Here is a 25,992-nt window from a genome sequence, read left to right on the forward strand (position 1 = left end):
GGCAACTCTATAGACCTTGGATGAAAGCAGGAAGAACGACCTGCGGGCTTGAAGGAGAGAGGAATGGAGTGGAAACCCCGATACCTATAGCGTTGCCTCTGTACCCCACCTACGGCACCGTAGTCCTCCCAGCATCCTCAGCGGTTAGGTAGGGTCGTACCAGACGAAATTGTAGAGGACGCTCCCTCTATCTTAAAAATAGAAGCTAGTTCTCGTACATATAAAATGGCGCTACGCGGCAGCACTTGGCAATCGCCTACCAATCCATCACTCCTCCCTTATCCCTGCTGCGGCTGCGGCAATGATTGAGTCTTCAAGTGCAGGGCCGGAAATAAGCACAGGACACTGGACATTGTCCAATAAAATTTGAAAATGTCTAATAATTTTTTGAAAATCTAAGGGAGTCACTACTCACTAGACATTTTAACCAATAACTTTTTCCGAAGTTTTCATAGCTTGACTATTAAGTTTCGACACTTTTTTTGGATACTCCAGTGGACACTGTCCTACATATTTTTAAGTCAAAGGAGGGGTCAATGGACACACGTCATGTATTTTTTTTCTTCTTTCCGGCCCTGTACGAGTGTACCATGCTTACCATGGGGACCATGGGTACGTTCAGTAACGAAAATCTCAAGGAAATCGCTGTTTTCTTGATTTTTGGTTGATGGGCTCGAAACCCCCATACCAGCGTGGGAAATTAGGCGGTGGCACAGGGCAAATGACCAGTTTAAAAATTGCCTGGACCTGTTTAAAAATTAAATCGGAGGGGGGTCAGTGGTCCACAGGACCACTAAGAAAATTCAAGGGTTTCCAGAGTCCAGACATTTTAATTATCCACTTCTTCAATTTAGCAGACGACGCGCCCTGGTCAGTGGTCATGGACCAGTTTATTTATTCCAGGCCAGAGGGGTCGCTAGCCCAATGTCCAGTTTAAAAAAATCCTTATTTCCCACCCTGCCCCATACCGTACGGACTACGGAAACATAAAGAATGCTCCCTCTGTCTTAAAAACAGAAGCTAGTTGTCATACAAATAGAATGGCGCTACGCGGCAACACTTAACAATCCCCACCCCCGAAGGGTAGGGGGCTAGGGGCTTCACCAAGTTACACCAACATAATACAGGCCTGAGTACACTGCTTTTCCGAGAATTTTTTCAGTACCTTTTTATTTCCCGAATGTGTCCGCAAGGGGCGCGTTTTAGAAACTAGATTTCCCGCGATATTTTGAAACCCAGCAGAACTTGGCGTGTCAATCCCTCTTTAAGGGGCTGAGGGATGAGCTTAGAAAATAGAAAATCAAGAATTATAGGAATGTTATGGAATTTAAAATATAAAGTAAGGAATTTATGAATGAAAAATCATTTTTATTCGTTTTATTTTTCTAGTAGTAAGTTTTTTATCACATTTTAAAAATTGGAATGTTACAACAGAACTTATTTAAAACTGAACTGATTCTGATGGTTTTATAACATGTTAAAACCAGGAATAATATAGTGCCACATTAAAACTTTTTTAGTCCCATTTTTAAAATGTAATACTATTTTATTCAATTAGGGATAGATTAAGTAGGAATGGAGAACAGAGTAATCTGGACGCATCTAGGTCCCGGACCGGGGACCCACTTCCTCGGGACGGAGGGGTATGAAAGAAGAGGCGGGTCATAGCGACAGATGTAAAAAGGAATTACCTATTTTTAGCCGTACCTGTCAGCAACGTCATCAGAAAGTAGTTTAAGTGAGCCAGTAAGATAATTTAAACTTTTCGTTACGTGTTGGAGGGAGGGGCTCTATACTGGGCTACGAGTCGGACATAAGTAAATACAAACCGTTCTCCCTTTCCTACTTCTAAAATTAAATCTATCCCTGACTCAATATTTTAAATGTGACTTATTTGATTTATATTTTTAAAATGTTACGCTATTTTATTTATATTTTTGAATGTGAAATTATTTTATTCCTAGTTTTAAAATGTGATAAAATATTTCACGTTGTAAACTTTTTACGTGAAAAACGTAATTTTAAATTTAGAAGTACAAACGCTACCCTATAAGAGCTAAGATTCTAGTAATTCGTGATTTCAATTATCTAAGCTAATCGCTCAATCTGAAAGTTTTGCTGGGTTTAAAATTTCGTGGGTGATTTAGAGATTAGAGGTTTTCAAAGGCGACGTCTATGTGTGGTGCCGAAATGCGCCTTGACCCCTTATCCTGAGATAGCGTACTCAGGCCTGTATTAATAATGTTGGCGAAGGCCAGAGTCAAGTTTGAGGAGCTATTGCCTTCAACCAGACTGAGAAATATAATAAGGCGGTGGCTTTGGACAAATGTCCACTTTAACATTTAGCTGGGTCAGTTTAAAAATTACATACTTATGGCCAGTATAATAAAATCCATATTTCTCAGTCTGTACAGCTATAACACGGTCCAGGGCCGGAAATATGCACAGGACTCTGGACATTTTGACCAATAAACTCTCCGAAGTTTTGATAGCCTGACTATAAAAATACGACACTATTTTTGCGCACTCAAGTGGACAATGTCCTGTAAGATTTTAAGGGTTGCAAGTTCTCTCCCCACTTGTTGAAGGAGTTTTCCTCCGCGGTCTTACCCGGTTTCTCCTTTCCATCTAAACTTGCCGAGGTTAATTGTAATAGTTAGTATAGGGCGCTGTCGGTTAGCTGTGGCATAGGGGCTAGCCACCACCCCTCTATGCATTGAAATCGTGACCCATTGATTTGGGTGTTATGGACACGAAATAAAGCTAGATTATTATTATATTATTTTTATATATTATTAACCTTTCCCTCTTTCTCTATTCTTGGTGGCAGTTGAAGATGTACGGTATTAGCGTCAGATTGTCCAATGCAACCAAAGAGATTATCCCTTTTAAAGCATAGCGCGGCTCCCTACAAGTTGACTTTCCTTACGAACTTCAGTTTTGGCTTGGCGAAGCTAGAGGCATTTATGGGTGGGATTTATACGTGAATGTATAAATCCCGCCCACTAGCCTTTGCCAAGCCAAGGAGGAAAGTCCCCTTGTAGGGGATCCACTGGAGCCACGCTATGCTTTAAGTATCGAGCCCATCTCCAACCGTCATAGGATAAATAATCTCTGTCTGGTCCATGACATTTGGACTTTCCACCTTTTTAACCCGCCACTCTAATTCACGTACCAGGGCCTTTCAAATAAGCTGCTCAAACCTAGGGCCCTCACCTCCTTCAGGTCGAATTACTTTACGTGTACGCAGTCTGTTAAAAACGTTTTTGAGCGTTGCAGTTTGCACATATATTTTAGGATATGTCGAACACTATGCAAGCTAGCACCCTGAAATAAAGTGTGTTATAATAGTTTCGCATTCCTCTTTCATATTTTATCCGTAGATTCGCAATTTTAAAGTGATTCTCATATTATCAGAATTCTTACCTAGGCCATAGGTGATTCTTTTTTAGAAATAATCCAGTTCATAAAGAAGTAGCTATTTCTGGAAATATAAGCGCGTCTTTAAGAACATTCTCGTCGTCCATAAACGCCTTCTCTGCTCTTATAACAAGTGCGCGCATTTCTGTAAGCCATGAATCTGGGCGACCAATTTTGAGGAAATACCACACTTACCGACGCGTTAACCCGTTTCGTGCCGACTACTCCGTGACCGCCGGTCGTGGGGCCGGTCACTCAGTGTAAGTGGTGTACACGGCTGTACCTAGCCTGCCCTGAGATAACTTTTTTAAATTTCATGAATAACATACCTTTTACATATTCTTGGTTTTAGGCATAGGACGGCAACCTGACCTGACTCCTCACTCCTGCAAAAATTAGCTACTCTTTTCAAAATATTTTCGATAAGTTGGCTCCGACAATGTTAAAAGCAGCATCCTTTATTTTGGTTCAAATTCGGATTTAGATCTTTTAGAAGAAAAACTATAGATTAGAAGATAAAATTTTGAAACTGAACTGCAATAGCACAGCTTGTTTTCTTTCTCTTATTAAAATTTGAACCACATAATGACGATACCAAACTGTTCGGAGGTCCTAATCGGTGAGACCAAAAACTCCGATCCTCTAAGGAAGAAATGCAGAGACCAATTCAGTGTGACCATATTTTTCTATCCCGCATGTCGAGGGTTTCGCCAAGTGCACTGTCTATAAGTGCTTAATTCATGATTTTAAAAAAATTGACAAAAATATATTTATTGAGTCCATAAAAGGTTTCTTTTTTCTTTAACGTAAAACAAAATACAAGTTGAGCGTTTTCTTATTTCATTTTGGATGACTCTTTAAATAATTATTGCTATTATTGCTAAATTAGAAGCATTGAAGAATATTTTAATTACATATCACTAGCTGAATGTTGATACTTGGGACTCGATTAATTTTGCGGATGTTCAAGAAATCTCTAATTTATCACTTAAATTTTTTTAAAACCCCCATAATTGTTTAAATCTTAAAAATTATAAAAGAGAGATGTTTATTGAAAACTTTTCCCCAGTAATTCCATTTTCAAGAGACCAATATTCATATTTCACTGTTTTATAACATACAAGTAATATTTACTATTATTGGTAATCTATTAAATGGAATTTAGGAGCTAATGAATGTCTTTTGATATATTTGTAGTTGATTATAAACTGAATATTTTAAACAAGTTACGAGTGGGAGTATAATTTATTCTGACTCACTGTAGTTCATAAGTTTTTCTGCGTTATTTCGATTTCATAGGTATGTATAAAAATGGTTGTAATATTATTATTGTTCACTGAACAATTTGGTTGTATTTTCAAAAGGCACGTTCATGTTTTTGAGATTTTAACTCAAATAATTTTCAACCGGTAGCGTACGTTCGACAGCGGCTTCCGATTGGTTGGAGAGAAACATTTTTAGGTTTTACAATATAATTATTAAATTTAAAAGAAATACACTATCAACCTAGTCACTGAACTTTCTTAAATTAAAACAAAAAATACTAATAGAGAAAATAATCCGTCATTTAATGAACGGATTGGTTTGGTGGACTATTGTGGGTAAAGTGGGACGAGGGTATGGAGAACACGTGGTTGGCACACTCCTTGTGAGTAAACGTTTTACTGTTTACTCGACCAACAAAAAATTCAAAAGTAACTAACAATAACAAATCAAAATTAATATGGCGACGGTAGAAAGGGTACGACGGTGTGGGAAGGAGGGGATTAGAGGTTAAAGGTCACGTGGTATTTTTTATTTAGATCAAAGGGGCGCGTGCAAATTAAATTCGCGCAAATAATCGTGCCCGCTATTTATCCGCGAGAGATGAGAAGTCAAGGGACTATCGGTCCCATTCCTCGAAGACGCTAGGGGGGAATGGTCCCAATCTAGTGATTCTCGTCGTCGACCGAGAGAATTGACCCCTCCGGGAGGCGAACCGCGCGAGGACGTGGACGGTTTACTACGATCCCACCTCTCGGATTGGTTGCTACTGCCTCCCAATATTGTGGAGGCCGTGACATCGTGGTAGGCTGCTAGCCTTCCCTTTGCCGAGGACGACCCATTGCTGGATCTACGCGACGGAGGAACGTGGCTATCTAGGTCGTCATCAGGCAGGAAGGCCGGATTGACGTGGTCTTCCATTTTGGAAGTCGAACGCCTACTCGGTCCTGCCACGGATGAAGGTCCACCCCGACGAGGACTTAGTCTATCGTTGTCTCGACCGTTGTAGTCGAACTTCCAGCTTCCCGAGCTGCTCTCTTCACCACTAGTGCCTAAACCGGGATCCTTGTCGTTGGTTTCCCGAATGACGCTCGTGGGTCTCTTTCCGCCTCTTGTATTAGAGGCGCCGGCGCCCCATGTGGTACGGGCTCCGGCCGAAGCCGTGTGTACCACTCTTTCACCACCGCCGCTTTCTTTGGCTCGACTGGGGCGGCGACTACGAGCACTCAGGTCCAACTCTGATGCGGCACGAGACGGACCCTTACCGTTGGAGTACAAGGGACGCGGGATGAAAACGGGAGGCTGACCGTTAGTCGTAACGATCGTATTGCCGTCTTTTGAAATGAAAAACGGTTGGGGAGTCCGCGATGGTCCGCGATCTCCTTGTGCAGGGTTGACTGTCAGCTTCTTCTTTCGTTTCCGGTTACCGAAGCAACTGTCTGACATAGACAGAAGGACGGGGAGCAAGAGAATGCCGTGCAACGCACCAAACAATATCACCAAGAAAACGGTCTTGAAGAAAGTCAGAAAAATATACGAGGGGGCGAAAGCTAACGCGATAATACCCAAGATAGTCGACATGCTACCTTGGAAAATGGGCATACCCAATGAATGAAGAGCTGATCGAAGCCTCGCTTCGGGGTCTGTCTCTTCCGAAGTAATGTACGCGTAGGAGATGTGGGCAGAAAAATCAACCGAAAAACCGATACACATTATCAAGTTAATCATAGAAATCGAATCCAAATTGACGTTCCAGAGGGTCATGTAGCCTATAACACCGATTTCGATGGAGACTATAGAAAATGCCACCCAAACGGCGCAACTCGCACTTGGGATGAAAATCAAGGATATGATCATCATAACCGCTGCCGCCACACTGATGGCTTGGATCGAAGTCTCACGAACTAAGATAAACTGGTCAAAGAATATAAAATACACGTGGAAAAGGGATACCGGGAAGGGAAACTGGTCTACTATATCCCTCAGTTTCAAAACCATCTCTTTTTCTTGATTGGCGTTGGTAACGTTCATCGCTTGTACGACAAAGCGTGTGGCTATGATCTTAGTCTTCTCCTTATTAAACACGATATCCTTTTTAAAGAAGGAAGCTGCGGGAAATTTCAAAAACACGTCCTTCAATCCACGGACAAAATCATCTTCAAGCGTCATGTTGAAACCGGATAATATAGCACCGGTGCGTTCATCCGCCAAGAAACGTTGGTACTCTCGGTACCAACACTCGGTTAACGACGCATCAGCTATATATTCAGTGCCTTCTAATAATTCCAGTAATGATTCGATCCGTTTCTGTACCAGAGGGTCAGCGAAGTTTAGGGTGTCGTTGATGACAACTTGTATCCGGTAAGGGTAACGTCTAAAATAATTGTCTTCCATATCGTAAAACTTGATGGAATAAGAATCACTCCTGGATAGACGTCTTCTTTCGAGACCCTCTTTTAACAGGGTACACCCCCAAATTCCAATGGCCAGGTACCCCAAAAATATCATGATGATTAGAACTTTAATAGGCCATACTCCAAGAATACCACCGACAGTGTCCTTAAAAAAAGACATCATGTAAGGTTCTTCATTGTCCATCAGATTGTCCGGATCATCCGGGTTTAATCCGCCGGTACACAACGCACGGTAGAGGCAGTTACGGTTCACTAAAAATAAACAGAAAAAAATGTAAAGATTTTGTCGGGTATAGTATGTGCTAAGAGGAAAGTCTGGGAAATATAATATCAAAAACTAACAAGAATAAAAAAATCTTTTTATAAAGAAGGAATTTTGGTTGACCTAGATTTTTACTTTGAAAATTATAAATAAATAAAAAAAAATTATATGAGGAAAATGTGGTGCCACCAACGTTTATTCGATTCAAGTAGTTTTTGAATCACCCACACTTTTACACGTTTCATAAATTTTTTATTCTAATTATAGAAGTTTAAAAGGTAATTTTGTTTCCGTTTGCAATAAGCATAGTTTTGTTTCAAAATTGGTTGATTTCGTTTAAATCAACATATTTATAGTGACTAGAAGAAGCAACTATCCCTATTAAATTCTAAATACGCATTTTATACTGTTGAGAATCAACTGTACTCAACTGATTTAATAATTAAAAGTATCCTAACTGGAAACTATTTATTTATATTGAATATAAATATTGTGAATTTTATGTTGTAATAATTGTAATATTTATATTTTTAAGTCTTATGTTCAAAATGCTGTTTTTTCAAAACAACACTTTCACATTTGACACTTGACAATGTTGAAGCGGTTTGAAAGCCTTGAGTTTATAGTTATATAGTAATATATTCATGGTTAGAGATATTTGTAAATAATTTTATATTCACGGGTTTGTAGAAATACATATTATTATTCTATAAAATAAGTAGTTTTTAGTCTTCTGCGACCAAACTGAGGGGCTTGTCATAGATATTAACAAGTCACGTAAGTCATCAATCTTGTATTAGCTACATGTGGTTGGTGGTGTGTAGGACATATTAGATACGTTTAAAATAAATCTCGGTAATTTTGCTATAGCGCGAGCAGCTTGCATCGTGATTCGCGTGATCGAGTGGGTTATGGTTAAACCAAGGAGCATAAATGTCTGAACTACTTTCAGTCGCGAGTTTGCAAGTCCATCAGTCACTAGTAAACTAAATAGTTATTGGCGAAACTTAGATGTCCGCGTTTTTTAACACAGGATCTATGGCCATTGTCATACTTTCCCTCTCATCCACATTTGGTACTACTTAAATAATAACTAATGAATGGAACTTAAAAGTCCCGACTGACTGATCGTGAACTACTCACCCAAACCTAAATAACAAACAGCTAACATTAGGCAAAGACCTTACTCCTAAGTAGTGGGAACTCACTAAGCCAGTTTTGTTTTAGTCGACGGCCATCATGGAGGCGGCCCAAAATGTAAAAACCCACTTTTGAGCAATTACGTTCGTATGTTTCAGCAGATTCATCAATATTTAGTACATTGTTTCCATGACGGGCTTTTTGGCTTCTAAATTCAAAAAACCAGTATATTATGAAGTGAGAGTTTTATCAGTTCAACACTGGGGTCCTCTACACAGTTTAGTGTACAATTTAATTTGCCCGGCTGTTCCTTGTAAGACCAGTTCCCTGAATAGCTGTGCCCGAAATAGCAACCGCAGTTCCAGATAAACAGCGGCATATTTCAAAACTGCTGTTTTAGAAATAGCAGTGCTTAACTAGAGTTTTGAACAGTTCTTAACGCCTTAAATATTAAGTAAGAATAGATCGTCATACCCTAACCTTACCTCGCCTCACATAATTTTTACTATTCCCATAATATAACCGAACCAAACCTTACCTAATAACTATTGAGGTTCAAATAACCTTACCTAACCTAACCTTACCTGACCTAATTTTGGAGCTACAATGACCAAGCCTAACCTTACCTGCCCTAATACTATTGAGGTTCAAATTACCTTACCTTACCTGATCTAATACTATTGCAGTTCAAATATATAAACCTAACGTACCTGACCTAATACTTAATGAGGTTCAAATACACCACCATAAACTATCTTTTTTCACATCCCGTTTGTATTATTCTTTAGGGAACCGCTGTAAAAGTATACAGCGATTACGAGAACCGCTGCATGGGGAATTGGTGTAACAGTTAAACTGGGTTTTGGATAACTGCTATTATGAGAACCTTTATTACGAGGTCCGCTCATATAAGGGCTACTCAGTTTGCCCTACAAATAACGTTCCAGGAAATAATCCATTATTAATAGGTTTACTATAGGGAAGCCTTCTAATCCGTAATCGTGGTGTATATTAAAGATTTCCGAAAAAGAAAAAGAAAATTTGTTAAGACTCAAAACACTAAAAGGGTTCAAAGTACTTTCGCGTGCGTTTTCGTAAAGAAACGCCGGACGCGATGTAGGACTAATATTAAAAGGCATAAAAATTGGACGTATGAAGAGTTCTTCACCGTTCATTAAGGCGAATTTGCCTAAAGTGGAACAGCCTCTAGAACAACGACCCCGTTTAACCTTTAAATCTGTCAATGAAAACCAACTGTACAGAAACTTAAAAAGCTTGTTAAACAGTTTAAATTCAAGAGTAATACCTTTTTTGAAGCTACAAATTACAATTGAATGATTAAGTTAACATGTAAAAGTGAGTAGAAATTGACGCTAGTCACACTGAAAATACTAACTTACATTTTTGGTTTAAAAAGCTATAGAAATACGACTTTCGTGAAATCGGAACATTGTAAACTTTCAAAATGTCCAAAAGATAGAGATTGTAATTATTAAAATTCTCATATATGGTCTTGATTGAATCTTAAAACTTTTATATGTCGTAGCACCTCGGTCTGACATCCCTACTAAGACACTGGACTTTTTGAGATAGATTTTAGGAAATTATGTTTTGAAATTCTTTTAAAGACTTCATTATCTTTTTAATAATCCTAATAAATTACTATATGGACCATGTCAGTCTCTTTTGAGTACTTCACACCTCTGACCAAAGCTATTTTACTTCTCCACATACCCATAACACCCGCGGTCACGGTCGCCAACTTTCCTCCCGGCTTCTTGCAAAGACCCTTTAAAGCACTCTTTCTTTAGAAGGATCATGCCTATCTGGAACTCCCTTCCCAATGTAGTGGTCTCCGTGACTTCGCTGTCGCAGATTAAATTGGAAGTGAAAACTACTAATCTTTTACATTCTCAATAAATTTGGAGCTGTAAGGATAAACAACGGTTAAATAAAAGTGTCTCATTACGATTAAATGAAAGCTTATCCTAAAACTGTTCAAGATCATGCGTTTTGATCGAATAACATCGACATCAACGAACAAAAACGTCGTCTTCATTGCTTTTTTTCTGAGGTGTTTAAAGTGTTAGTGACATAATTTTCGTCATCTACAAACTTAAAATGCGAAAAAAATCCTTGAAAAATCTAGTTTAGATTTGAGATAATTTTTAAACAACGTCGCTATTCCTTAATTGTACTTATAATTTTTACCACCGGGGGGGGGGGCTTATTTCCCAACGGATAAAGTTAATTTTTCGGGAGCATGCAAACACAAACTAATTGGTGAATTTTTATGCTGGAGATTCATTTGGGCTATTAGTTATAGCAGAAGGGAATAAGAGAGAAGGGAGACATTAGAGCCTGCTTTGGTAACGAGAGTCCGACCAACCTCAAGGATAGTGGGGTGGCGTAGCGGTTAGCGCTTTCGCCTCGCAGCAAGAGGATCCCGGGTTCGATCCCGGACTGTGGCACCGGGTGAAAATCTGGGAACAAATCCTTCTGCGTAGAGTTTGCAAGTTCTCTCCCCGCTTGTTAAAAGGAGTTTTCCTCCGCGGTCTAACCCGGTTTCTCCTTTCCATCAAAACTTGCAGAGGTTAACGGTAATAGTTAGTATAGGGCGCTGTAGGTTAGCTGTGGCATAGGGGCTAGCCACCACCCCTCTATGCAATGTAAAGGGACCCACCTGTAAATAAGCCACAGGCTTAGTGTGGAAATCCCTTCATAGATAAAGCCTAGATTATTATTATTATTATTATTATTAAAACCGCGAAAACTTTGCGCAAGTACACAGCTTTTAACCAATTTACTGCAAAAATAGTTCTTTAAGTTCTCCGCGGTATCGGCCCATTTGTCTGCTAGATTTTCATTCTCCAAAGGCTTAGGGCTGTCGATGTTTCGTTCTTGTGTAATTATAACCTCAAGTATGTATTTTATTGAAACTAATTTGTATTTTTACCTCTCCGAGTGACGTATGTCACGGAGAGGTTCTAGTTTCGACGTGTCTGTCTGTCTGTCTGTCTGTCTGTCCGTCTGTCTGTCTGTCCGTTGTTACACCCACGTGACCGCGTTCGCAGTTTACAAATCGGAGCAAACGTGTATTCAATTTCGAGACCGCATTTACAGTCCCGGAAATTGTATTCCACTTACAGGCTATTACTCCATTGCCTGTCTAACAACTCTGTTCATTTGTCCACCCCACATGGACAACAGTCTGAACTTACTGGCTTCTAAACACTACCATCTTCTAGTCTTTCGCCCATTCCACATGGACACCAGTCTGTACTTACTGGCTTCTAATCACCACCACCTTCTCGTCTATGTCCATTCCACATGGACACCAGTCTGTACACCTGGCTTCTAACACCACCATCTTCTGGTCTTTGTTTTTGTCCATCCCACATGGACACCAGTCTGTACACCTGGCTTCTAACACCACCATCTTCTGGTCTTTGTTTTTGTCCATCCCACATGGACACCAGTCTGTACACGTGGCTTCTAACACCACCATCATCCTTAAGGTTAAGACATACGCGGCGATCGGCTAGGGTTAAGACAAACGTCTAGCCTTCCAATGGAGGGGTCTTCCTCCAAGGTTCACGCAGTTGCGATGTTCTTATCTACAGCTGCGATTCGAATCCTTTATATACTACCTATTTGGGTAAGGCGAAACAACAGTCATATCCTTCAATTCAAAGGTCAATATTAGTCAAGTCTCTCAAGGTTGTTTAATTATTCTTTTTTAAAACGATGTAACGCTCAATAAGGCGAACAACTAACGAAGAAAATATTAAATATTAATTATATTTATTTTAATATTTAAGATAATCTCTTTTCTCAATTCAAAATTAATACGGAAAGAGTTAAAAAGCAGTCCATTTTTTTGTCTGTGTGTGTCTGTCCGTTGTCACACTAGTGCGCCGAGTTAGCAGTTCGCTTTGTTTTGATGTGTTAAGAAATCCTACAGAACCTTAATATTCACTTTTTCCATAATATAAAGTGAATATGTGGAAATCTTTTTCGTAATTACGATGCATTTAGTACTTTTGTAGCTTTAAAGCTCTGTTTCATTTTGATATTCCAAAGATGTTTTTTAATATTATTATTTGAAATTTCTGTTTATATATTACTTAAGCTATACTACATCTGTATATAGAATAATCCTTGGTTTAGTTATTTCACGAAGAAATCTAAGGTCTGGATTCTATCGGGTAAATCAAGTTTGATCCGCAATAGGCTTAGTGAACCAAAGAGTAAATAATTGAGACCTGAGGTGGAGTAAACTTTGGGTTTTGATTATCGTGTCTGTAATGAAGGGACATTAACGGTTCAGAGTGAGCCGAAAGTTAAATACACGTTTAGATAATTATATTTAGATATTATAATAGAAGAAAGCATCATGGTAGCAATTAGATCAGTGAAAGGGCTAATCGTTATCAGGTTAGTGATATGCATCAGAGAATAAAATTTAACATAGAACTTATATATTCTTTGAAAGTAATGATTTGAAACCTAGGATTAGCGGATGATTATATATTTTGACAATGTAGAGAAAACTATTCATTGACTTAAGCCTCGTTAGACAAAACAAAGGGAAAAAATGTTACTCTAGTATTTCTTTATTGAGTCGTATACTAGTCTTTTCCCCGACTCGGAGAGGTATTATTTTGGTTTTCCCAACTTGTTTAATATTAATTCAGAATAATTAGTTTTCATCTATTTATTACCTTCAAATTATCTGATTTTGGTATGTTTTCAATACCCGTGTATCTAAATTAATTGCGCAGCTTGATTTCGTTTATCAATATGAAAGGCCATTTTTATCTCCTTCAATGTAAAGTTGTAAACAAAACTACTTTTTATTCGTCAACCGAGACGTCACCTTCTTATGTGACGTCACAGCTAAGGCAGAAGTTAGATAGCCAATCAGTGAAGGGTAGTTGATTTGAGGTTAGTAAGACTGTTGTTACGAGTGTAAAGCATTATGGAGATATAAAGTGTGTCCCTTCTCTCTTATTCCCTTCTGGTTATAGTTAAAGCAGGTCTTGGTTGTTGTTCAGTATAAATAAATAACACTAGAAGCGCCCATAATTGAGTGTGGAATTGACTGGCCCTCCAAGAATGTGACTTAGCCCAGTGGTCAACTGTATATGTAATGAAAAGGAAAAGATAAACATTTTTGTATTGAATTGAAGGCTAGTTTTAGCTCCGTTCTTTGGCAAGGTAAAATTTGTATGTATAAGATCAGCCAGAATGTTAGGGGTGCCTCAAGAGCCGACATTTGCTTTAATATGACATCCGATTACGTTACAAGGTGCATCGTTAACAAGCAAAAGAGTTTCTTTTTCCATTTCATCATCTTTCTCATAATCGCATTTTGTAGATTTTAGTCAAGGTAAATGCTCATATAATATGTTAATTTGCAAATACAGTAAAAACATTTCACAATAAAATTACTAGTTATTTATCTTCCGTAAAATAAAATATCTCGACAAATTCTCAATGCTATCTTTACGGTTTGATAGATTCTTAATTGCAACATCCTATACACTGAAGCTGAGTCTGAGTCAACGAAGATTTGCATTCGAAATTTCCAATAAATCTTTATATTTCCCATAAAACTTTTGCTAAAAGTCATTTCTAAACGGAAACTTAACCAACCGTAATTTAACTCGAGAAAACCTACGAAAATGTGTCATTAGTACGGTTTTCAAAACATATTTCAGTAGACTATCCTAAGATGAGAGAGGAAGTTTTTGGCCAATTGTATCTTCCAAGGTCAAGTCTATAAACTCCTGATATTACAAATATGGTTAATTTTTCATCGTTTCCCACACTCTTAACTCTTAACTCTTAACCCGTAAAGCCTGTCGGTAAAACACACGCCCCTTTATAATTCCTACGCTAATTTATCTCGTAAAAACATTTTCCTCGAAAAAGACACTTGACTACCCATGCCTTCCTCCAGAAATCAGAAAGGGTGAATTTTGTAGTGATTACAATGAAGCATACTGTAAGATTATTTAAGTAAATATTGATAGGATGGCATATATAAATGATAAAATTTTTTTACAACTTTCACTGTCACGTTGCTTTAGATTGCAATATAATATCAATATATAAAGATAACCCTGACTTCATCTGATTGTTAGATAAGGAAAAGTGCAGGTAACATAACATTATACCTCAAAAGAACGCCCTTTTTCTAAATATGAAAGGAAAATAAAAAAAAAATAAATAATCTCTTATTACAAAATGATTAGCCTGTTAGAATTCAAATAATCCCCGTTAGTCCCGTAGGGGTAAGTAGTTCGATTTAGCAGACGCCACTAAGCCAATGGCGGCGCAATAGTCCACGTTTTAAGACTAATTAAATGCTAAGAGATTTTTTTACATTCACCCTTTTATATTTAGAAAAATACCTTCTTTTAAGGTACAATGTTATGTTAGTATTAAAAAAAAACAGGGACAGAAGATGAAAGATGAAAGACATTTTTGTCTATTCGGGACAAATCGTTTCTACGCAAAATATAATGATATATTAATACACTACTATCCTTTTAAGAAATGTGCTATGTAACTCTAATGGACCCGTTAAGTAAGGGGTAAAGTAAAATAGAGGCTGATGTTTAACCAGCTTGTTTTCTTAAGACGGAACATCCGGTAAGTGGATCCAAAGACGTTTGATATGACTTCTAACAAAAGGACTTTGGTGGACTGGTAACTTCGATGCATTATCTATCATATAAAGTTCCGTTTTAACCCTATATCAGGCAAACGATACCGCAACACTATTTTAGAAAAGAGTCTATAAGCACCAGGTAAATTTTCATTCCAGTTCAATAAGTAAAACCCTGCCAAATCTAGTACTGTTTAATTAACAAGCACAAAGGAACGTCGCTTTCACGGGTAAAATCCCCATTTAATTGTAACCATTATTTTAATTATCTTCCATGAGTTTGACACTACATATACTTCGTAATTATGGTAGAGACTTACTAAGAGCTAGTTCGAGAACGACGCGCGGGAATTGACTACATTTGGTGTAGATCTTCCTATTTAGTCTGTTCTAAGACTTGACAGCGCCTCACCACGCGTCGGTTTAAGAGAATCTATTACGTTTCACCTACGCCACTTCAGGAAAAGCTCTCAGTAACCAGTGACAAACTTATGGAATATATCTGATGAATTTATCTTATAATGAACACGGCATAATATACACACTGGTTTGTGAAACGCACTGAGTTATGAATTTATTTAATGAAACTACGTTTATAACAATAATTGATTTAATAATATAAATTATAATTAAGTGACGTAATAATAAATTAACGGATAAAATAATGTTTCATTTAAAAATGTAAATAAAATTACTTATTGTAATAATGTAAATTAAAATCAACTAATGTAATGTTTTGATATAATATTAAATTAAAGATTTTGATTATTGTACTAGCTGTACAAAACTAATAAAACCTCAATTAATCGCCCACAAATTTCCGCTACACGCAGCCATAAGGACCTAGTGCTACGAACACTTTTCTCTTTATTAAATTTATATAAGCCTAGGTCTTTACCGAAAAGCATTATTTCATACTTTCCAACGTTTGTAATCCCGAAAGCTAGCAAAACCAATTTTTCCACAATTACGAAATTATTTTCTAATTTCCAAATTTATTTAAAGGTTTACCGCGTCTTCTTCTACAATAACTTTAACCAGGGATAGATTTAATTTTAGAAGAAGGAATGGAGAACGGTTAGTATTTACTTCAGTCCAACTCATAGCCCAGTATAGAGCCCCTCCCTCCAACACGTAACGAAAAGTTTAAATTATCTTATTGGCTCACTTAAACTACGTTTTGATGACGTTGCTGTTGGGGACGGCGAAAAATACGTAGTTTCTTTTTTACCTCTGTCGCTATGACCTGCCTCTCCTTTCATACCCCCTCCCCTTCCCGGGGAAGGGGGGTTCCGGGACTTTGACGCGCGCCCACGTTACTCTGTTCTCCATTCCTACTTCTAAAATTAAATCTATCCCTGTTTTAACTCAAAGCGCACCAAACATAAATTAAAATGTACTAAATTAAACGGTTTTATTTGATTGAATTAGAAAACACTGAGAAATATATTGGTTTTCGATTTTAAATAATTTATCGTTCATGGACCAGTTAAATTAAAAAAAAGGCTAGTTTAACCCCTTCATTTCAATTAAAAGCCATGTCATTCAAATCAAAAACCAAAGACCTATAACGCGTTAAGGTTCTTCGTGAACGCAATTCTGCTTCCCGTTCATCAGAGTGTGTAATTACTCTCATTTATATTTATGAAACTCCTATTAAATACTGCGTGGAAACGTTCACCGGTGAAATCTCCTAAGGCGTCTGTGTTACGCAAGTGATTTACAGACGCTAATATAGAAGTTAAAGAATTTTAATGCAACAACTCTAATTGATATGGGATCGCTAATTCGTCAAACGTCACTATTTGAAGCTTCAAGGCAGCTCGTTAAACATAAGATTTTGTGCACATGTTTTGTAATTCCGACGACAAATGCATTGGTTCATTCGGTTCATCATATGTTCATAAGATATGTTCCATAAGTTTGTTACGGATTAATAATAGCTTGTCATGAAGTGACGTAGCTGAAAAGTCATAGATTTTCGTGAAGCGACGCCTGGTGAGGCGCTGTCAATGGCTTAGTACAGGCTCAATAAGAAGAAGATGGACTGCAATCCCCCCGCCAGTCCCGAGTTTTCAAACTAGCTCTCAGTAAGTTTCTAGCATTACGAAATATAGGCAGTGTCATACTTATGAAACATATCTTATTACCTCATGGTTTCATTAATAAAGGTTTTTACGACTTTTTCTTTAATTTCTATACTAACGCCTGTAAATCTCGTACACATAATAATTAATAACTGTTTGGAGGAATTGAATTGGTTGAAGACGATCTCACACTCATTTTATCTATAGAATAGGCATTTACTACACAAATGAGCAAAAAATACAGTGGTTCAGATTATCATAAATTTCATAGTTAATATTTTCAATTTCTTCCAACGATATAATATCACTATATTGAGTTAGCCTGTTAGAGGATAGATGTATAATTAAACCAGAAGCTTTAATTCCCACACCATTCTTAATTATCATTGCTTTTCAATTTTACGACTCTCTAATTACACTCCGTGCTGAATCATTCTTGAATTTAAGCTATACATTCTCCGTTTGAAAACGGGCCCACCATTGGGAACTTTGAGAATTATTATAGAAGTGGATATTCTGTTACTAATTTACTAATACTGTTAACGTTTTGTAAAACAAAAAGTATACTTTATTAACAATTCCCTGCCTTTGGCTGTAGACGACATATAAACTGAGAAGCAAACTGCACTCCTCTCAACCGCCTACAGGAACTACCAATCAGGGAAGAGCTACTTTACGTCATAGGTTTATAGAAAGTAGTGCATGCTGCTGGCGATCCAAACGTTAATTTTTGGTACTAGAGCTAGCATCTGCTACATTATGAGCCTACTCACGGTTTGTTCCTGTGCCACGGTCGGAAAAGGGGGGGGTCGACACTATTCTGGGATAAAGAAGGGCTTCTCATATTAAACGGTGGGAGCAAGTTTCAACGAAGTATACTTTCTGTTTTTATATCTATATACTTTTGCTTTAACCATGTAGGCTTTGCTTTGCCCCTAAATGAGCTTACACAGATTTTCTGTTTCTTAGTGTTTCAATATTTCGCCAATATTTGCTTCGTAGGTTGAATAAGTTTCAATTTGCACTTCGAGCCCATCTTTATAAGATTTAGTCTAGTCATCGGTACTTAAAAAACTAAAAATTAATTGATGTTAAAATGGAACGTTATATCTGGCGTTAATAAATTATTCAATTATAGATTCATCATCAAAGTTAATTTCTTTTCTATTAAACTTACCGCCGACTTTTATAAAATGACAATCTAGAATAAAATTAAGAAATGCGACTCAAATTTACATCTTACTGAAAAATAATTCCTCTTATTTCTGTTGGAAAATATTGACTTTCTTTGTGAAAACGTGTGATTATTTTTCAAAAACTGACAAGTCACGTAAGAAACATTTTCGTATTAGCTAGGTGTGGTTGGGGTGAGGAGAGCGTGTTAGTTTCGTATGTGCTACTGTAGTTCAGTATTCATGTTTCTAACTCACAAATTCGAGATGACCCAACGGTTGGAGTACATTAAGTTCTTACCACATCTAGCTAAAAAGGCATTTTCGTTAATCCTACCCCCACACACAAACCACAAACATTTATGAGATGATAATCGTAAAAGCCAATGTCTTTCACATTCGTAGCTAAAACCCTATTACAACTATATATACATTGAAGGGTTAGGAAAAGTTTTCAACGACAACTATAGTAAAGAAACAGCAACCCAGCCTTTATAAATTGTGCCATTTCCGCCTGAAAAGAAATATATCATTCTAGCTTCTGTGCCCGCATTCCCTATCCTCCGCTCTAGAGAAAATATTTCGATTTGAAACACTTTCCAATAAATCGTCTTCGATACAACTGTCCATCAAATTAAACCAAAAATTGAGGGTTGAGGAAATATAACCGGGCGCATTCTTTGACGATGCCGATGTGGTTTCTTTCCCAGTACTTCCAAGACCCGGAAGAGGAGCTTTTCTTAAAAAGGGTCCCGACAAACTTGTTGTACGTCTATCCGAAGTAAGGAGAACTACTGTAAACTCCTATTATAGTGCTAATGTACTTTTTTCGCAATTTCTTTCGCGTTACGAGGTCCAAAGTGATAGTGGATCTTGCCTTAATTTATTTCTATCCACGCTTGTTTATATCGTGTACCCTCGTCCCTGGGCCACGAACATGCACACACATACACAAAACATCATCGCAAAGCTAGGTCTGGTTACATAGCCACACCTAGGAAAAATCATTCTTTGAAACTAGATTTTTAATTTTAATGAATGTTTTTTGGTTCTTTCGAGAAAAAAAATATTGTTTGGTTCATTCCGTTAAAGAGTTATTCTTAGTTTCTTACACAAAATTACCAGGGATAGATTTAATTTTAGAAGTAGGAATGGAGAACCGTTAATATTTACTTCAGTCCGACTCATAGCCCAGTACAAAGCCCCTCTCTCGAACACGTAACGAAAAGTTTAAATTATCTTATTGGCTCACTTAAACTACATTTGATGACGTTGCTGACGTGGACGGCGAAAAATATGTAATTCCTTTTTACCTCTGTCGCTATGACCCTCCTCTTATTTCATACCCTTCCGTCCCGGAAAGGGGGTTCGGGACTATGACGCGTGCCCCGATTACTCTGTTCTCCATTCCTACTTCTAAAATTAAATATATCCCTGAAATTAATTATTATTATCTGTTTCTGAGTAGTTTGTTTTATGTATTTAGAAATGAACATTTTGCATATCCACTATTTGTTACTCCTATAGAGGTTTTAACTTTAAAATAATATTTAGAAAAAGCCATTAGCTCGCCCTCGGCTCCACCCAATTTGATTTTAGCATCATATACACGGATACAGTTTGTTTGTTTAATTCCCTAGTAAATAACAAAACAGCAATTCGCCACCATGTATCAAATTGATACGGCAATTTCCCGGGGACAACCAGGTTGTTTGTCGCGAAAAGGCTTAAGTTGCTACTGTATCTGTCGTCTGTCGAACTAAACTGATACAAAAAAAACTCCGCCCTCCCACTAAATTTCAAATCTATAGTCGTTGGATGTTCAATACTTGGGACTTTGCTTAACTAATTTTTCAATCTAACAAAAAATACTATCGTATCGATTTTAAGGGACCCAAGGTAATTTTATTTTAAACTGCTTTCAATTTTCGTGTTTGTATACCTTTAATGAAATTAGGCGTTACGTTACATTCGTATTTGACACAATGAGAAGATAAAGTGGTGTCACTGTGTCATATTATAAAACATATATTATTCTAAAGTACCTACTGCGTAGGGGTATCAATAGTCCTGGATATTTCCCATACCTGCCCTTAATTTCAACGCAAGAAATAATTTGACCTTGCAATATTCAGTGTAAACGCGAAAATTAAAACAATCGATTGTCTCAAGAGCGCATGCTCCATGATTATAAGGATTATAAGTCAGTGTAGGTTCCCTCTAAGCTCAGGATTGCGGATTTTTGAAACATATACACTATTCTACACTAACGGTGAAAATATGACTGAAAAGCAATGCCCGTTATTCCGTTAATCGTGCTTGATTGAGCACCATGCAAAATAATGAAAATCAAATTAAAGTGCTTACTGTTGTTATCCTTTGTACAACAAAAACGGATTAACCCCCTTAAGCGCAGTTCAAAAAAACGCATTTAACATAAGCGCAATACTTAAAGCGCATACAGTTCTAAAAACCACGGTTATCAAAAAGCCTATTTTTATAACGAACATCCCAAATAAAAGTCACGGTTCAAATTCTCCTAATCATTACTATATAGACTTGCATTAAGCACAACCTTTAAAAACGAAAACAAATTGGCAGTCGCACTCATAGACGAATTACCCCATACAATAATGATGGCACCACTTTCACGCACCGTGCAAATGCATTTTGAGTCAATCAACTTACTAGAACCTAAATTTTTCAAGAAGGGTGCTAAGTTCCTAACGAGGAATGAAGTGATTTCAGAACACCATACGTACTGGTTCTAGTAAATATCTTCAACTTATTTTGAATAATATATTTCCATTTAATATTCCGATTATAAGTTCCATAATACTGTAAGTATGATAACCACATATATTCGTAATTAAAAGTATAAATTTTATATTCATAATTCAACCGGAATATCCCAATTTCATTATCATCAGACAAATCTAACCTAATCCGTCATCTCGATGTGACTAGTACTGACTACCACAAATAAAACTGCGGTTCAGACCCGCTCTTCTCAAAACTGCGCTTGAGAAAATGTTCTTTGGTAACCACGCTCTCTCTATAAATGCATCTATTAAAACAGCGCTAAACCTGAACTAAACCCCCTCATTAAAAAATAAAAAAACAAATAAATAAAACCTAGGCCGTAAAGGAAATTTAGTCAACGGTCAAACACTAAAATTTTATTACAACTGAAGCTCTAAACGTTTGGAATACTGTAATTCTGATTATACCGTCTTACATCCTTCGAGTCTTCAGGCACTAAAATCTATACCTGCCACTAGAATTTTGTTATTAAAAAGGCAGGGCGTTACGCGATTGGTCGGAGGTCCTTATTTAAAATTATCCTTAAAATCTGAACCTAATTTTAAGTATTTCCTGAATGTTTCACTATGCAGACTGCATGGTCTTATAATTAGTAGAAGAATCGATAAAAATCACTTGATTTTCTACTTCACCCTCCCTTTAAAATTATTTCAACTTTGGTGGCTCAGGTTCAATATCTACCTTGCTTAAACGCTAAGAAATCCCTTGTCGTAACTGTAGAATTAAAGGCTCTGTCAAGAGGCGTGGCCAAGTGTGTGAAAATTATTTAAAATACGTCAAAGGCACGTGTCTGAGGAAAAGCGTGGTTCAAAGAAGCTTCCTTTTATTTGGAAAACTACAACTTTGGGGAATTGGCGCTATAATTTTCTCGGAAAACAAGGACTAGGTGTCGAATCCCTCTCCATGTGGAGTCTTTGTATCTTGCCGTCACGTGGTGCTTATGGCGTATTTCTAATATTTTTACCCACCCGTCGATGACTTTTTACAGTCCCTTTAAATCCTTGAAGGTGTTTTTACCAGAAAAATTAAGCCGCGCTTACACTAGAAACCGTTTTGGGGAAGGCCGAAATGTAACTTTTTGTTTCTAACCATTGAAATCATTTACGAACAATACAACTACAATTTAAAACAAAATTGCTAACTGAACAATTAGAGCCTGGGTGTTTACATAGCTGTCCGCGCTCACCTCAATTTAGCGAGCCCGAGCGCGAATTGAGCGAGGCTCTTCGAAATAATTGATAAAGTCACGAGCCCGAGCCGAGCCCGAAAGTTTATGAAAAAGTTTTCTGAGCTTGAGCCCTGGCTCACAATACGTCACAAACAAAGTGAGCCTTGAGCTGAGCCCAGGTTCAACTGTAAAATCAACGAGAGCTTGCGCTGAGCTCTCTTACAAATGTTTTGGCTTTCCTGAGCTCGAGCGAGGCCAACTGAAAACTATGAGACCGCCTATTTTGAAAGGGCGCTCAATGTTTTGAGACTGCGCTCAGCTTGGCTCAGCGCCGTATTCAGTGCCAACAGAAACTAGCGTAACTAATTGGTAGATGAAGTTTTGAATTTTTTTAATGCAAATGTAGTGCAAGTCATTTGGTTAGTAAATATGTATTGTAGTTTTGCATTTATCGCGTAAAAATAGCTGCAAAATTATTTATTTCAACATCTACACTGTTTGGAAGAAATATTCTCCAGAAATATGAGACCAAGCTCGAGCTTGAGCTTACTAAATTGAATGAGCCCGAGCTCGAGGTGAGCCTTAAATTCTATCGATTTTGAGCCCGAGCTGAGCCCGCGAAAGATATTAGAGAGAGCTTGAGCTCGAGCTTAGCCCATCAAAATTATGCGAATGAACCCGAGCCCGAGGTGAGCTCATTTATAAAAACTAACTGAGCTTGAGCTCGCATTGAGCTCTAAGGAAACATTGTTTCAATTTTGAGCTTGAGGTGAGCTCGTTGTCAATTTCTATAAAGTAACGTGAGCTGAGCTGAGCCCAAGTGATGGTGGACAGGTATGGGTGTTTATCAAGCAGAAAACCCTGACTGTAATTTACCCATAGATTAGAACAAGCCTCGTCTAATAAGGTTTTAGCGCTTCATCATCATACATTGAGGAAGACGACTTGAAACTATTCACGCGGCTGCCTTAATCATTACTAAGCCAGATTATTAATCTGAGATTATTACCAGAAATTAGAGATGGCCGATACCAGTTTAAACCGATACCGATATGATCCGATACTTGGGAAACCGATACGTACCGATACCGATATTTTACCCGATCCTTCGATTAAACCGATATCAAACCGATACCGATATGGTATCGGTATCGGCCCATCTCTATAGATGATTCTCGATCCAATTTCGGTACTTGAAACTATAAAACTGTCTTATCATACGAAAAACCCATTTTAGACACTAGTTACGTTATCCAAAAATAGATGAAAAACTGTGCTGTCTCAGAGTTTAGGTCTTATGGCGCCATCTACTCTCAACATAAGTATTTATTTTCTTCAAAAATATCGGGTAGAAATATCGGTTCATTTTTAACCGATACCGATATATCGGTTAAAGCCAAATATCGGTACCGATACCGATATGGTATCGGTATCGGCCCATCTCTACCAGAAATTTTAGAAATATACTAGCGAGGAAAAATAGCACACAGTTTACTTTTACCAAATGGTTTTCTCAAAAAAAAACAAACAATAACAAATTTAAAGGGATAGAACCAAGTTTATCAATAGCGAAGAATTGACAACTCGGGTGTTAAAATAGATAGAATGTCTGTCAAGGATTATAAAAATATATATATTTCAATTAATTTAACCCACATTTAATTTGAAATTTGAGATTAAAAGTTAGACTTTTTGAAAGTGGCGCTAACTGGTGGCGAAGTCGCCAAACATGGCTAAGACATCTTTCTCCACCTTTCTACCACCCTCTCTCCAAGTTCTGTAGAAGGTTTCCATCCAATAGTGGTTTTCCTACTACCCACGGCGGCGTGATGCGTCGTTCTTGATTTCTGACTTGAAGTGTAAAAGTTTTATGAAAGGCTTAAACAACGAAAATAAATAATATCCTATTTCGTGACAGGTATTAATTTAATTGATTTTAAAAGCATTAAAAACAGTAACGTAACTGGCTTCTAAGCCTATGCCAAAAAAAACCTAAAAATATTAAGAAAAGATGTGCTGTTCCACAATGTTTTGCTAATGATTTAGAAGCGCGATCCTTTCACAATTTCCCACGTGATAAACAATTAAAGGAACAACGGATTAAAAATATTAATGACTCCAGCTTCGTTTATAAACAATCCCAGCTCATTTGTACTAACATAAAAAACTCTGGTTCTATCCCTTTAACAAAATTGTCCTTCCTAAAATTTATCCGGGTTCAGATGTTCTATCGTCTACCATATTGTATATGAAATAATTTATGGACCCATAGAAAAATTCAAAAAAGTAAATAGGTAACCTTCAAAAATATTATAGAAATAATACGTATTCTATACAATAAGCCAATTTATGTTAAAAATTGATGTCTTTCCTGGTTATAGACATCGTAAATTTTACTATATCTTTGTGTAAGAGACTAATTTATGATTAAATATTGGAGAATAACTTTTCTATTCAATAAACTGTCGACGAATATATGTTGTTCAGAAAGGTTCTTGAAATAAAAAACCACTATAAGCCACATTTGGTTACGTTTCTTGGGGAGAAAATGATAAACAATGGATAATACATTTACAACCTTTTTAAATTAAATGTCATGATTTACGAAACAATATATAAAAGGTTATTTTGTTGGTTAGTCGCTGTTAAATAGACTATGACAAGATTTTTAATTATCCTTTGTTTGCAAAATTATTACCTACACTAGATATATTATAAAATATACCGTCGAATAGTTAATGATTCTTTTTGTCATAATGTTATATAAATTTTGTTTAAATTATGGGTATATATGGTAGCGTTTACCACAAACTTGCATTTTATAACTTCCATAATTCTCTTAGGAGATTCAGAAAATTGTCTTTAAGGATATGAAAAACGTGCTCTTTCCTGAAACATGAATAATGGCGTTTGTTCATCACGTTGTTACATAGTACTAAAATTGTAATAGATCCTTTTCTAAATATGGGCTGCAGCAGGACTCAGAGGGAACAAACGTCAAGTGGATCCAAAGACGCTATTTAGGACTTCAACGTTACCAGTCGAATAAAGTACTTTTGTTTGGAGTCATATCTAACGTCTTTGGATAGACATACTAGATGTTCCATCTTAAGAAGACAAGGTGGTCAATCTCCAGACTATTTTACACCCGACTTTTGTAAAGGGTGTATTTATTTCACATAAACTAGCTTTCCATTTGCGTCATGCACTCAAGTCAATATTAGCCTTAAGATTTGCAATTAATACATTTGGATACTTAGCCTTGCAACAGCTTTTATCCCACGTGATCTTTCATTTTTCTTAACAGAAGAAAATCCGTTCGAAACAAGTTAGGATTGATATGATTCTATATACATTTTATTGGTAAACTGTAGTTATAGGAGAAGTCGGCTTAGGAACTCTCCTGCGGCGTGAGGGGTAAAACAACAGAAGTCTTCAAATCATGTGCATCTGATCAAAGTAACATGCCAATAGACCTTTTCAAAAGAGGGTCTGCTCTATTTTGCAAATACAAATCTGCAGTATGTGTATCCAAAGCCGTTGGATAGGCTTGAACGTTACTAGTCC

General features: G+C 37.2%; 1 protein-coding gene and 1 long non-coding RNA gene across 2 annotated transcripts in view; one reads left to right on the top strand and one right to left on the bottom strand.

The window, feature by feature from the left end:
* The first annotated feature begins 78 nt into the window (after positions 1-78).
* LOC149703728 (uncharacterized) lies at positions 79-4,646 on the top strand. Its single transcript, XR_016381933.1, has 3 exons — positions 79-3,680; positions 3,773-4,543; positions 4,618-4,646. It is a non-coding gene; the product is annotated as an uncharacterized LOC149703728 (long non-coding RNA).
* A 153-nt stretch (positions 4,647-4,799) lies between these two features.
* The window catches only part of Ptr (patched domain-containing protein), a 76,358-nt gene continuing 55,165 nt past the window's right edge, over positions 4,800-25,992 (bottom strand). Inside the window, exon 5 of the mRNA XM_089866987.1 lies at positions 4,800-7,349. Within this exon, the coding sequence (XP_089723113.1) occupies positions 5,224-7,349 (2,126 nt within the window). The 3' untranslated portion in view covers positions 4,800-5,223. The remainder of the gene's footprint in view (positions 7,350-25,992) is intronic.

This window comes from Phalangium opilio, unplaced genomic scaffold (assembly GCF_054372755.1).
Source record: "Phalangium opilio isolate 3A_F unplaced genomic scaffold, DU_Popi_V2 ptg000017l_1, whole genome shotgun sequence".
NCBI lineage: Eukaryota > Metazoa > Arthropoda > Arachnida > Opiliones > Phalangiidae > Phalangium > Phalangium opilio.